This window comes from Salmo trutta, chromosome 31 (genome assembly GCF_901001165.1).
Source record: "Salmo trutta chromosome 31, fSalTru1.1, whole genome shotgun sequence".
In the NCBI taxonomy this organism is placed as follows: Eukaryota; Metazoa; Chordata; class Actinopteri; order Salmoniformes; family Salmonidae; genus Salmo; species Salmo trutta.
The window spans coordinates 29,685,162-29,700,390 of record NC_042987.1 but is presented as its reverse complement, the minus strand read 5'-3'; the positions used below and the strand labels follow the sequence as shown (position 1 = coordinate 29,700,390).

Genomic DNA, 15,229 nt, shown 5'->3' with positions numbered 1-15,229 from the left:
GCATTTTGTACAGGAGAAATACTGCCTATTGTCTGTTGTATGACAGTGATAGTTTACTTTTGGTGGCTGCTTTTCAGATGCTTTCTAACCCTCAGCCTGATGTCTGCCTTCTCTATGGAGAGATCTCTGTCATTCCCCAATGGCTCTGTGGTTCCCTCCTGTGGGAGCGTGGCCACTGCACTACCTTCGGCCCCATGGCCACTGTGGTCCCGTACAGCTTCTCAGCCAGTAACTACACCTACAGCCCAGGGGCTACACTCTCAGGTCAGAGGGGATAGAAAAACAGGGATAACATTTTACTGTCAATGGATAGGGGAGAAGGATATGCAGCCAAGCATCAGTTTTAAAGGATAGTTAAGATCATAGAGGTAGGTAGAGGACTCATCTTTGTATCAATGATTTTTCCCATTGGAATCACTAGCAAGTTGACTACTTTAAAATGGTGGAATCCCTCAATGTCTATGTCCATGCTAAAAACTCAGAGACAGATAGATACAGTCCTCTATCTATCTCTATGAGTTTATATGAAGTTGCGCTAAACCACACATGGGAGTTAAGGTAATGCAGTTGATAGTAATAATTACTATTGTGTTTTTGATCATGGAAGATCTGTCTTATAGTTAGTACATAATGTCAATGGCTGTCTTGTGTAACGAGGTCAAAGGTCAATTGTTTAGGATTAAGCATGACCCCTGTTTGAAACGGCCCATGTCACCTCCGCTCCTCACCTCTTCCCCACAGTGACTCTGGGGACTGTCGGGAATTCCTCAGAATTCAAGGGTTTCCTGTTACAGGGGAGGACAAGTTGCAGTGGGGGCGCTTCACTTCCAAAAATCCCAACGTGTCCCGAGCGCTGGACTGCAACAGTGTCAAGGTATGTTAATGTGGGAATGCTCTGTGCATGCGAAGGTCCTCAGGTCCAAGGTAGGTCAGACATGACACAGCATATTGTAGAGATCAAACCAATGCAGTCATGGTTCATGTACACTACATGACCAAAAGTATGTGGACACCTGGTCGTCAAACATCTCATTCCAAAATCCTGGGCATTAATATGGAGTTGGTCCCCCCTTTGCTGCTATAACAGCCTCTTCTGGGAATCCTTTCCACTAGATGTTGGAACATTGCTGCGGGGACTTACTTCCATTCAGCCACAAGAGCATTAGTGAGGTTGGGCACTGACGTTGGGTAATTAGGCCTGACTCGCAGTCGGCGTTCCAATTCATCCCAAAGGTGTTCATCATGTTGATCTCTGGGCTCTGTTCAGGCCAGTCAAATTCTTCCACACCGATCTTGACAAACCATTTCTGTATGGACCTCGCTTTGCACTCGGGGGCATTGTCATGCTGAAACAGGAAAGGGCTTTCCCCAAACTGTTCAAATTGAATGTTATTTGTCACATGCGCCGAATACAAGAGGTGAAAACTTTACTGTGAAATGCTTACTTACAAGCCCTTAACTGCATTGTTGGTTAAGAAAATATTTACTAAATAAAATGAATAATAATAAAAAAGTAACACAAGAAAGTTACATAACAATAACGAGGCTATGTACAGAGGGTACCGGTACCGAGTCAATTTACAAATGAACAGCGAGTGTGTGGGGGTGGCAATTTAAATCGTCCGGGTGGGCTTTTGATTAATTGTTCAGCAGTCTTAGGGCTTGGGGGTAGAAGCTGTTAAGGAGCATTTTGATCCTAGGCTTGGCGATCCGGTACTGCTTGCCGTGCGGTAGCAGAGAAAACAGTCTATGACTTGGGTGACTGGAGTCTAACAATTTTTGGGGCTTTCCTCTGACACTGCCTAGTATATAGGTCCTGGATGTCAGGAAGCTTGGCCCCAGTGATGTACTACCCTCTGTAGCGGCTTACGGTCAGATGCCGAGCAGTTGCCATACCAGGCGGTGATGCAACCGGTCAGGATGCTCTCGATGGTGCAGCTGTAGAACTTTGAGGATCTGAGGACCTATGCCAAATCTTTTCAGTCTCCTGAGGGGGAAAAGGTTTTTGTCGTGCCCTTCACAACAGTCTTGGTGTGTTTGGACCATGATGGTTCGTTGGTGATGTGGACACCAAGGAACTTGAAACTCTCGATCCACTCCAGCCCTGTCAATGTTAATTGGGGACTGTTCGGCCCTCCTTTTCCTATAGTCCACAATCAGCTCCTTTGTCTTGCTCATATTAAGGGAGAGGTTGTTGTGAGACAAAGGAGCTGATCGAGTAGGTGTGTCCAACATTTTGACTGGTACTGTATAAAAAACATTTATTTTGTGCTGTGTCTAACAATCCAGAGAGCAAACTGGAAGATGGTGAACAGGCTAACCCTATTATGGTTTTCTTCACCTCAACACAAACATCAAGTCAAAGACACAGAATGTCTCATGTTGCAGACTGTTTATATACCACTACGTGTTGTGACAACACTGTGTAGACAGACACACTAATCAATCACACTATAAACTGGGAGCATGCTGACCAATAAAAAGTGGCACCAGATTCACAAGGAGAGATGCATCACATTTAGGGTGGGTAATGGGTGGGTTATGGATAGAACATTTACTCAACAAGTTCTTCTGTCAGTGATGCTTTCCACAGAGGTTTATTTTTAGGGATCTAAACTAATAAAAAGGCATGGAAGCACACAGCAATGGGTTGTCACTTGACTAATTTCATAGTACAGTACATTTTCATACCATCTTTAAAAGGATCTCCATGGACCGGGTAGCAGCGCAGGCGACACACGGTTAAAGTTCAACTGCCTATGAGGTTAGCTGGTTTAAAACAGTCGGTCTTCCAAACACTTCCTATACTTTATCTTCAATATTTTATCATTAAGTGCTTTAACATTAGCTCATGTATCTACTGTAACATAGGGATCATACCTTGACAACACTAAGTCAGCCGTCAAATGAGGCCGTGAGCTAAAATTTCCCAATGCCATCCACAACCACGAGAATTGCTGGTGTTCACAAGGCATTACTGTATACTTGCGAGCCCAGTAGGTTTAGTGCATAGGGTGTACACGTGGTCCAAAACAAGACAACAAACACCACACTATGAAGGTGAATTAAAACAGTGCCGGACTACAAGAGGACATTAGATCATGGGGTGAGTCTCCGCCCACAGGAAGTGAGGTGCTATATGTCGTGGAGGACTTCCAGCACCGTGGAGATGGACCAGGCCTGTGATTCGCAGCTGAAGGGGCAGTACTGGCCATTCTCATTGGTCAGCTCTGGCAGACCCTTCCAGCTAGACCTTAGAGGGTTAGAAGAGACATGGATGAAAGTTCAAAGAATGTATGTGTGTGCATGTGCAAATGTGTGTGTTAGTGTGTGTATTTACCTCTCCAGGTGGACATAATGCTGAGAGAGAATGCTCTTCACCAGGTACACTGTCTGTTCATAGGTCTCCTTCCCAAGCTTCTTGGCAAAATAGAGCTTTGCTCGTAGGAAGTACCCAATTGGCCATAGCCACTCCTAAAAAACAAACAAAAAGTCATTAAACCAATCAGATCAATTTAATACAACTTTATTTATACCCTCGGGAGCATTGACATAATAAAGTTAACAATAACTCCTAATTCAAGGTGTAGTACAATTCAATTCCTCAGTAAGGCACACTCACCGGTCCTTGGTGGTAGTTGAAGCCTCTGGCCACATTGTAGTTATCGTTGTCCAGGGCGTTGTCATAGACACCACAGTACACCATATCACTAGGGGAGAAATTAACTTGATGTCAGTATATGTGCCAAGAAAATAAATATTGAAAATTAATCAGTTAATGAACAAGTATGAGTGGGGCCAGGAGTTTTTCCTGAACATATGACCTGAATAAGAAAAACTCAGGGCCCTAGGTTCTCCTGGTCAGGTCATATGGTGATGAGTGATAATGAGGTCTCTTACTCTGGGTCCAACGTCTTCATTCCCAGAGGTCCTAGCAGCTTCTTCTCAGCCATTCCCAGGGCCTTCCAGGCTCTCTCCACAGTGAACAACTCCGGAGCCTCAGGGACAGAATAGAGAACACCATTCAGGTCAACTCATTAACCCATAAGAGTTATTGTAAAGTGGAAACGTCTAGAAGCAACAACAGCTCAGCCGCGAAGTGATAGGCCACATAAGTTCACAGAAACAAGACCGTCGAGTGCTGAAGCAGATAGCGTGTGAAAATCATCTGTCCTCAGTTGCAACACTCACTACTAAGTTCCAAACTGCCTCTGGAAGCAACGTAAGCACAAGAACTGTTCATCGAGAGCTTCATGAAATGGGTTTCCATGGCCGAGTAGCCGCACACAAGCTTTGCAGCCATTGGACTCTGGAGCAGTGGAAACGCGTTCTCTGGAGTGATGAATCAAGCTTCACCATCTGGCAGTCCGACAGACTACCAATGACATTCTAGACGATTCTGTGCTTCCAACTTTGTGTAAGGCTCTTTCCTGTTTCAGCATGACAATGGCACTGTGCACAAAGCGAGGTCCATACGGAAATGATTTGTCGAGATCAGTGTGGAAAAACTTGACTGGCCTGCACAGAGCCCTGATCTGAACCCCATCGAACACCTTTGGAATTAATTGGAATGCCCAACCTCATTAATGCTCTTGTGGCTGAATGGAAGTAAGTCCTCGCAGCAATGTTCCAACATCTAGTGAAAAGCCTTCCCAGAAGAGTGGAGGCTATTATAGCAGCAAAGGGGGGACCAATTCCAAATTGATCATAAATACAGTGTAGACATTGTTCATGTTGTAAATGACTATTGTAGCTGGAAACGGCTGATTTTTTATGGAATATCTACATAGGCATACAGAGGCCCATTATCAGCCCATTACCCTTTTGCATTTATGTTAGCACAGCTGAAAACTATTGTACTGATTAAAGAAGCAATAAAGCTGGCCTTCTTTAGAAAAGTTGAGTATCTGGAGCATCAGCATTTGTGGGTTCGATTACAGGCTCAAAATGGCCAGAAACAAAGACCTTTCTTGTGAAACTCATCAGTCTATTCTTGTTCTGAGAAATGAAGGCTATTCCATGCAAGAAATTGCCAAGAAACTGAAGATCTCGTACAACGCTGTGTACTACTCCCTTCACAGAACAGCACAAACTGGCTCTAACCAGAATAGAAAGAGGAGTGGGAGGCCCCAATGCACAACTGAGCAAGAGGACAAGTACATTAGAGTGTCTAGTTTAAGAAACAGACGCCTCCTCAACTAGCAGCTTCATTAAATTATACCAGCAAAACACCTGTCTCAACGTCAACAGTGAAGAGGTGACTCCAGGATGCTGGCCTTCTAGGCAGAGTTCCTCTGTCCAGTGTCTGTGTTTTTTTGCCCATCTTAATCTTTTCTTTTTATTGGCCAGTCTGAGCTATGGCTTTTTCTTTGCAACTCTGCCTAGCAGTGATGGTTGCTGATAAATGGGCCTCTGTACGCCTATGTAGATATTCCATAACAAATCTGCCGTTTACAGCTACAATAGTCATTTACAACATTAACAATGTCTACACTGAAAAATGTGCTTTTCTTTCAAAAACAAGGACATTTCTAAGTGACCCAAAACTTTTGAATATATATTTCTTTACATGTATTTCACTAACCAGTCTCCATATATACTCCCATTAATTTTTTCAACTGGTACCAGGGGACCTTCAGACAAGTTTCGTGAGGCCTGTGGGCATCCTAGATCAAAACAACTGACATGTTCGTGAGAGCCACCTTTCCACAGAGGGGTCATAGTGTCTAGCCTAACTGTCCAGACTCTAAAGACAGAAGTCGGCAGATCGGCTGTACCAACTTCAGACGATTCCCAAGACGCTTGTGGGGCTCATAGAGCGAAAAAACCAAGAGAGACTCATCATTCCATAGAGGGACTATAGTTTGTAGGCCAAACCGTTTGGTACAGACGATTTTTGGGATGTCTCAAGGTCTGACAAACACTGCTCTAGCTCTGTCAGCTTTCACCCCCGATGCAAAACAACTGGTATCTCTAGCTTAAACTGACAGATTTATATGGGGATTTTTTATTATGCTAATTCGAATTCCGCAGGGGCGCGGACATTGACATTAGGTGGTTTTAATACCTCAAACTCTACCACTATGTCCTGCTATACATCTTCCACTGACCCAGAGCTTTAGCTATAATTTACATCCAAGGAGTAGCCAAGAAAATGGGCTAAGGACCAGGGTTGGTGTCAATACCATTTCAATTCAGTCAATGCTGGAAGTAAACTGAAATTCCAATGCTTCTCTATGAGAAAAAACATGCAAAGGATTGAAGGAACGGGGCATGGGCTGATGCCACTCTGATGGCAACTCACCACCACCATGGCAATGCAAAAGTTGGGCCTGAGCTGGTAGTCACACCATGGGCTGGAAGCTCCATGGCTGTCCTTGTAGATGCCTCTCTTGTGGACCAGGTCGGGGTGCTTCTCGTTGGGGTCCTTCTCGTCGTGGGACACATAGAAGTTCTTCTCAAAGTTGGCCAGGATCTTATGGTTCCACTCCTCATAGGAAACCTTCACCTCCTTACCTGCAAGGGAAAACAATACCATATTTAAAAATGTTTCATTATGTCTTATTAGTGAAACAATTGTCTCTGAGGGAGGGACATTGCGCATGTATGTTTGCATACATGTCAATGTGTGTGTATGCCAGCACTGCTGGTGCGTGTGTGTGTGTGTGTGTGTGTGTGTGTGTGTGTGTCCAGGCAGCACTCACCGTCCCGGTGTATTTTCATGGAGCTGTGGGGGAACAGGCCCTTCTTATGGAGCTCCACCAGCCAGCGCACCGCAGACTTACTGAGGCCCACAATCTCCACCGCTGACCCATCTCTGGAGACACACAACCAGGGAGACAAGTCACATCAAATCAATTTAATATGTATTATTACATCTTTACACACTTCAGGAGAAGCAGGAAAGACACCCAACTAAACATAAACTGGCTTTTCCCTTTTCCCTAGTTTGGTTTAATTGTATTGTTTTGTAGGTTTAAAGGCCCAGAGCAGTCAAAAGCTTGATTTTCCTGTATTTTATATACTACATTTCCACACAATGAGGTCGGACTAATACTGTGAAATTGTGAAAATTATGGTAATGCCCTTTTAGTGTAAGAACTGTTTGAAAAGATCAGCTGAAATTTCAGCCTGTTGTGGTGGGATGGAATTTTGGCCTGCCTGGTGACGTTTTCAGTTGTCCCCTCCCTACTCAGACAACTCCCAGACAGTCCTAGCAAAATTCTTGTTTGAGAAATTACTCTTTGCTAAGAAGCTATTTTTAGTTTAATTTTGACCATTTTAATTGAAAACAATCACATTATGGTGATTAAAGGTTACCCAGAAATGATTTGATATTGAGATTAAAACGGCTGAATTGGACCTTTAAGAAAGAGGGGTAAAGTGGATAGAGTCTTACCTGGGTGTTGCAGGCATGCCCTTGTTGCGAGCTTTGTCACTCTCTCCCATTTTGTCCATCCATGTTCCGCAGTTGAAGCGGTTGCCACCGTAAACAAAGCCAGTATCACGGTGCACTTTGGCCACAATGTTGAAGCCTGGGTAGCAAGGAGAATAATAACAATATACCATATTTGCTGAAGCAAGACAACAAGACAATGTGCACCTCATAACAAAAACCTTAAAAACCAACAAGAGCCACTTGTAGGGAATAACAGGTGGCCCAGAGTTTTTCCTCGTCAGGTAACTCGGTCAGTAAAAACTCCTGGTACTACTTATTATCTCAAAGTGTGACCGAAACGAGAGGTGACCAGACTGGCAAACTCACCCTCGTCCTTCATGTGCATGTCGATCTTCGGTCCTGCGTTGCGCTCTCTGAAGTCGATACCCTGCATGTGACGTGTCATGGCCTCGTGGATGACATCACACAAGGGTTGTGTGAGCAGGGACTGAAACACACAAGGATCACGTTAGACTGTACCTGTGCGTAATTATTCACACCCCTTGACTTTTCCACATTTTGTTGTGTTACAGCCTGAACTTGAAATTGATTAAATTGAAATTTTGTGACACTGGCCTACACACAATACCCCATAGTGTCAATGTGGAAATGTTTGCAAATTAATAAAAAATGTGTCAATAAGTATTCAACCCCTGTTATGGCAAGCCTAAATAAGTTGAAGAGTAAACATTTGCTTAACAAATCACATAAGTTGCATGGACATGTTTGAATGACTACCTCATCCCTGTACCCCACTGGTCCCTCAGTCGAATTTCAAAACAGAGTCAACCACAAAGACCAGGGAGGTTTTCCAGTGCCTCGAAAACAAGGGCACCTATTGGTAGATGAGTCAAAATAAAAAAGCATACATTAAAAATATATCCCGTTGAGCATGGTGTAGTTATTAATTGATTGTTTATTTTTATTGAACCTTTAATTACACTTTGGATGGTGTATTAATACACCTTCCTAACTCAGTTGCCGGAGAGGAAGGAAACCGCTCAGGGATTTCACCATGCCAATGGTGACTTTAAAACAGTTACAGAGTTTAATGGCTGTGTTAGGAGAAAACTGAGTATGGTTCAACATTGTAGTTACTCCACAATACTAACCTAATCAACAGAGTGAAAAGAAGGAAGCCTTTACAGAATAAACATATTCCAAAACATGTATCCTATTTGCAACAAGGCAAGTAATACCGCAAAGAATGTGGCAAAGCAATTCACTTTTTGTCCTGAATACATATATCTGCGGCAAATCCAACACAACACATGACTGACTACTACTCTCCATATTTTCAAGCATAGTGGTGAATGCATCATGTTATATGTATGTTTGTAATCGTTAAGGACCGGGGAGTTTTTCAGGATAAGAAAGAAACAGAATGGAGCTAAGCACAGGCAAAATCCTAGAGGAAAACCTGGCTTTCCCACAGACACTGGGAGATGAATTCACCTTTCAGCAGGACAATAACATAAAACACAAGGCAAAATCTACACAAGAGATGCTTACCAAGAAGAAGTTGAATATTCCTAAATGTCCGAATTACAGTTTTGACTTAAATCTACATGAAAACTATGGCAAGACCTGAAAATGGTTGTCTAGCAATGATCAACAACCAGTTTGACAGAGCTTGAAGAATTTTGAAAAGAATAATGGGCAAATGTTGCACAATCTAGGTGAGGAAAGCTCGAGACTTATTTATTTATTTTTATCCCTTTTTCTCCACAATTTCATGGTATCCAATTGGAAGTTAGTCTTGTTTCATCGCTGCAACTCCCGTACGGACTCGGGAGAGGCGAAGGTCGAGAGCCATGCATCCTCCGAAACACAACCCAACCAAGCCGCACTGCTTCTTGACACAATGCCCACTTAACCAGGAAGCCAGCCGCACCAATGTGTCGGAGGAAACACCGTGCACCTGGCCACAGTGTCAGTGTGCACTGCGCCCGGCCCGCCATAGGAGTCGCTAGTGCGCGATGGGACAAGGACATCCCTGCCGACCAAACCCTGCCCTAACCTGGACGACGCTGGGCCAATTGTGTGCCGCCCCATGGGTCTCCCGGTCGCAGCCGGCTGCGACAGAGCCTGGACTCGAACCCAGAATCTCTAGTGGCACAGCTAGCACTGTGATGCAGTGTCTTAGACCACTGAGACACTCGGGAGGCCGGAAAGCGCTTAAAGACTTACCCAGAAAGATCCACAGCCGTAATCGCTGCCAAAGGTGCTTATACAAATGTGTCATTGTACACTGATGATTCATGTTATTTTCTTTTAAATCCACAATTTGGATCAGTCCACAGCCTCAGAGGATCCAAGTCATTTTCCTAACCTCTGGATTACAACCTAATTAAGTGTACTATATTACGTATTGGATCACTAAAAAAAAGTACATTTGACTACCATGTAGTTTACCAATAAAATGGTCTGACGGTGAAGTGGACATAATAGGTATTCATATCCCGAAATAAATAAATTGACTTGTTCACTGACAGGGATGTAAACAAATTTGTGCACAAAAGTTGAGAGAAATAAGCTCCTTGTGCATATTGAACATTTCAGGGATCTTTTATTTCAGCATCGGACCATGTTGCGTTTATATTTTTTTTCAGTATATAATTGCTTCATTTCCGCAAAAATTGAAGAGGCAAGTGGAAAGGGGAGAAGGTAAGGAACTGGTCTGTCGGCCCTACATTAAAAAACAAAACTGGTTAATGAAAATTGTGATAAATAAAGAAGTATACAAGTTTAATTTAAGGACCCAAAAAATTACAGCTGTGCCATACAGGTTGCAAAACAGTTGGAAAGAGATTTTCAATGTACCGATTCCATGGCACGTGGTTTATGAACTGATACACAAAAAACGTAGTTTTTCCATTAGATTTTGGTGCGAAGAGACAGAATCATTAGATCACTTGTTTTGGTACTGCCCATATATAGCTTGTTTTCAGTCACAGGTTCAGGAATGGCTGAAGAATTACAACATTTATCTGGAGCCAATTCTGCAAATAGCACTGCTGGGTGATATGAAAACTCCTAGTCAATCGATCAATAATATAATAATACTCTTAGCAAAACATTTGATCTTTAATTTGCAATCTGTAGAATCTATGAGAATAGAAAGGTTTAGAACCTTTGCGAAAACATCATAGCACAGTTGAAAAATACTGTATATAGCAAATAGAAATGAAAACTGTATGATGTAAGCTCTGGATAAGAGCGTCTGCTAAATGACGTAAATGTAAATGTTAAGAGATAGATGGGAGGGGTTGAGGGGAGCTGAAAAAATAAATAAAAAAATAACTAATGTAAAATATACTGTGTGTGTAACATGCATATAGTATGTATAAGCTGGAAGTAGAAGCCTTAGTATTGTCCATTAATTTACTCCAATTAGGGGAGGGATGGTAGGGTTAGGGGAAAATAATAAAAAAAGGAAAATACATATTTAACAAAAAAATATATGGGGGATTGAAAATGATGCAGATAATTACATTGATAGAAGTCACAATCTATTTGCAATATTAAAGCTGGTCTACCCCCCCCCAAAAATGTATTGACTCAGGGGTGTGAATACTTATGTAAATTTGATATTTCTATATTTCATTTTCAATAAATTAGCTACAATTTCTAAAAACATGTTTTCACTTTGTCATTATGAGGTAATATGTGCAGATGGCTGAGAGAAAAAAAAAATATTTGAATCCATTTTGAATTCAGGCAGTAACAACAAAATGTGGAATAAGTCAAGGGGTATGAATACTTTCTGACGGCACTGTATGTGTGTGTGTGGACCTGTATGTGTTTATGGATATGTGTGTCTATATTTGTGCATGTGAGAGTGTGTGGGTGAGAAAGAGAGAGGAGTGTGTGTGTGTGTATGCATGTGTGTTCGTGTCTATATGTGTACATGTGGGTGTGTGTGTGTGAGAGAGAGGGATGAAACGAAAGTGTGTGTGTATGCATAATGTGTGTGTATAGATATGACCTACCGGAGTGCCAGGGGCCTGGGGCTCAGAGTCGTCATGGGGGTACATCCTGACCACAGGGCAGCGGAGGATGGCAATGCCCTCGGGCACCAATGTACAGTAGTCCTGGATGCACTGCAGCCACCACCACACGGCATCACGGCAGTTGAAGCGGGCACAGATGCCCTCGCCCAACAGGTTGGGGATAAGACCGTGTCTCAGGGTGCCTGCAAATGCCAGGATGATGTTTCTGTAGGAAAAAGAGACATTCAATTAATATATCAACTGTACTCTAGTGTTATATCCAGTGGTGGAAAAAGGACTCAATTGTCCTAAAAAAAAGTAAAGACACCTTAATAGAAAATGACTCGTGAAAATCACCCAGTAAAATACTACTTTAGTAAAAGTCAAAAAGTATTTGGTTTTAAATATACTTAAGTATCAAAAGTAAATGTAATTGCTAAAATATACTTAAGTATTAAAATTAAAAGTATAAATCATTTTAAATTCCTTATATTAAGCAAACCAGACACCATCATTTTCTTGTTTTTTTTTTTATTTACTGATAGCCACGGGCACAGACACAAATTACAAACAAAGCATGTGTGTTTAGTGAGTCCGTCAGATCAGATGCAGTAGGGATGACAAGGGATATTCTCTTGATAAGTGCGTGAATTTCACAATTTTCCTGTCCTAAGCATTCAAAATGGAATGAGTATTTTTGGGTGTCAGGGAAAATATATGGAGGAAAAAGTACATTTTCTTGAAGAATGTAGTGAAATAAAAGTAAAAGTTGTCTAAAACATAGATAGTAAAGTACAGACACCCTCAAAAAACTACTTAAGTAGTACTCTAAAGTATTTTCACTTAAATACTTTACACCACTGGTTATATCTTTTCTAATAGCTAAGATGTTACATTTGGATACTACTACAGTACAGAGAGAATACACACCTAGCCTCCAGGTGACGACCAGTGACCAGCATGAGTCCACGCAGAGCGATGAAGGTGTCTCGGCCCCAGCTGCGGAAGATTCCAGAGGAGAAGTGAGGCAGACCTGTGAAACAGGAAGGTAGAGATGAATAAAGGAAGAAGACGTTCAAATGCACCTGAAATTCTAACACCAATTCTCAAAATGGTACCGAGATACAAATAGGACTGTCAGCTGACAGCTACTGGATTGGTCATGAACTGAAGGTTGTAGAATTGTATCAGCTTAAAAATACCAAGCGACTGACTAGAATAGACAATTTTGCTGATCAACAATAGACTTAAACACCACTTATAGGTTTTGTGAATATCAACAGAGAAGACATGGTCATTAGGTTGGCATCCGACTACTGTTTACAGAAGTAGAATATATAATAGAAATTGGTTGTTGCTAGGCAGACCTGCGGCCAGGGAGACGCAGCACTGCTCCTTCTTGCCAGTGTCCTTGTTGAGGCGGTAGGGGATATCGGGTAGTTCCAGGGATAAGGGGGGCAGAGCCGGGAAACTGCCCACACCACCCATCTGGACCGAGCCCAGTGCAAGCAGTTTGACAAAGGTCGAGCCGTTCTGGACGAAACTGAAAGAGATAGAAACCAGAAGAAAAACATGGTTTTACATAAATATTGTGCACCATTACTGGACAAAACTGAAGACACCACAAGAAAACAAATATGTTGTAAAAAAGGATAGAGGTTAAAAGATGTTGTCAGAAACATTTAATGGTATGGTTCTAGGTTTCGGCACAAATACCCTTAAAGGTGCAGGGCCTTTTTTAATACAAATATTCTCACTAAATCTAATCATTTAAGAATATTCCATTCTTCTATTGCAAAATTTCCTCAATGCATGTTGGGTATGAGAGAAACGTTATAGGGTTGTTTATGTGAGACATCCAGGTGTAAGATTTTAATTTGACCAGTTTCTCACAGGAGGAAAATAATCCTGCAGCTTCTGGAAATCTGAATTATTGTGTGGCTTATAATTAATTGAGATTTTTGTAGGGGTTGTTACATAATTTGAGAAAATCAAGTATGAAATGTTTAAGTGTAAATTACAAACTTTAGAAGCCTTTTTAAACCTTGAATACACTAGATGTTTGCATTTCCTGCTGTGCAGGAAATTTCCTGCAACAGGGTGATCAAATGAAGATCCTAAATTTGTACCTGGACATCTTGTTGAAGGTGGTGTCAAGAGCCGTGGTGTAGGCTCCCACTAAAATGGCATCAAAGTAGCAGGGGATGAGATAGCGAGGGATGTGCTTCAGATAATGGAACATCGCCTTGAGCCACTTCCCCACCTGGAAACAACACATGTTATCTGGATAACACCAAACTCTAAAATTATGACAACGGAAAATGGTGACGATGATAATCATCTTCCTATTATCATACTGCTACCACAGTGGTTGATTTAAAACTCAGGTCTTAGACCTTAGCTGGGCTGAGTTGTAGGATTAATTTCTATTTACAATAATCATTGTCAAGTTCAGACCGTCTTGTTTGTCTACTTCTTACCATCATAAGGCCTATAAAAAAATCTAAAAGGGATTCATTCATTCAGTTTGAATTACTGTCACTCAAATCGCTCACCTCTCCTAGAGCGCCACTGTGGCACACCAGCCTGTTACTGACATAGTCGATCATCCAGTCCCCCTCTCTCAGGTTGTCACACACCGGGTGGCCCAGGTCGTTCTTGGGACGAATGTCCGCCATCACTGACAGAAGACCTGTATGAAAACAATGAAACCCGTTTTCAATGTCTAAGTCCAGTTTCATTCAACAATATGTGTACAGTACAGCTGTTTATAGACACAGCTCAACGATGAGCTAACCAACTCAAATCCTAACCTTAACCATTGTGGGGGATGGAAAAATATCTGACCCTGTATCAGTGGTTAGGGGCAACTTCCACAATGTGTGCCGACCAGGGTTAGGATCAATTCAGTCAATTCAGGAAGTAAACTGTAAAATTCCAATTTCAATTTACTCTGAATTGACCGAATTGAAATGGAATTGACCCCAATCCTGGTGCTGACTGGACCACCTCACTGTGCACTGGGGCAAAATTGGGCTCCCGAGTGGCGCAGCAGTCTAAGGCACTGCATCTCAGTGTTTGAGGCGTCACTACAGACACCCTGGTTCGAATCCAGGCTGTATCACAACCAGCCGTGATTGGGAGTCCCATAGGGCGGGGCACATTTGGCCCAGCATCGTCCGGGTTTGGCTGGTGTACAGTAGGACATCATTGTAAATAAGAATTTGTTCTTAACTGACTTGCCTAGTTAAATAAAGGTTAAATACATTTTTCTTTTTACTGTACCTTGCAGGCCACCGTACTTGAAGCTGGTCCAGGAAGGGATGTTGTAGCAGCCTCCTCCGTCCTCCTGTTCCTCAGAGTCACAGCGGAACAGCAGCATGTTCATGTCTCCCAGAGTCAGCTTAGACATGATCCTGAATGGGGATAGAAGATGGAGTCACATAACATTAGAACACAACCACCTGAGAGCACAACTGGAGACTACAGAGCCTTGCTGATCAGTACTTCAACACATACTGAATGGACATAATTCATTACTATACAAATATATAGCCACCAGGAAAAACTAAACATACTATACCTTTCGAGCCATTGTAAGCGTAATGCTTTTCCAATACACTTGGTGAGTGAATTCGGAATGTATTCAGACCTTCAGTTTTTCCACATTTTGTTATGTTAAAGCCTTATTCTAAAATTGAATTGTTTTTCCCCCTCATCGATCTACACACAATACCATAATTACAAAGCAAAAACAGATTTTGAATACCTGAAATATCACATTTACATAAGTATTCAG

General features: G+C 42.2%; 1 protein-coding gene across 3 annotated transcripts in view; it reads right to left on the bottom strand.

The window, feature by feature from the left end:
* Positions 1-2,375: 2,375 nt before the first annotated feature.
* The window catches only part of LOC115169902 (glycogen debranching enzyme), a 31,498-nt gene continuing 18,644 nt past the window's right edge, over positions 2,376-15,229 (bottom strand). For all 3 annotated transcript variants that reach the window (XM_029726002.1, XM_029726004.1, XM_029726001.1), the window contains exons 21-34: positions 14,716-14,846; positions 13,986-14,122; positions 13,560-13,693; positions 12,798-12,973; positions 12,361-12,463; positions 11,431-11,656; positions 7,766-7,886; positions 7,400-7,535; positions 6,705-6,817; positions 6,305-6,516; positions 3,901-3,998; positions 3,623-3,710; positions 3,341-3,474; positions 2,376-3,253 (exon numbers count right to left, since the gene is read on the bottom strand). In XM_029726002.1, the coding sequence (XP_029581862.1) occupies positions 3,136-3,253; positions 3,341-3,474; positions 3,623-3,710; positions 3,901-3,998; positions 6,305-6,516; positions 6,705-6,817; positions 7,400-7,535; positions 7,766-7,886; positions 11,431-11,656; positions 12,361-12,463; positions 12,798-12,973; positions 13,560-13,693; positions 13,986-14,122; positions 14,716-14,846 (1,927 nt within the window). In that variant the 3' untranslated portion in view covers positions 2,376-3,135. The remainder of the gene's footprint in view (positions 3,254-3,340; positions 3,475-3,622; positions 3,711-3,900; positions 3,999-6,304; positions 6,517-6,704; positions 6,818-7,399; positions 7,536-7,765; positions 7,887-11,430; positions 11,657-12,360; positions 12,464-12,797; positions 12,974-13,559; positions 13,694-13,985; positions 14,123-14,715; positions 14,847-15,229) is intronic.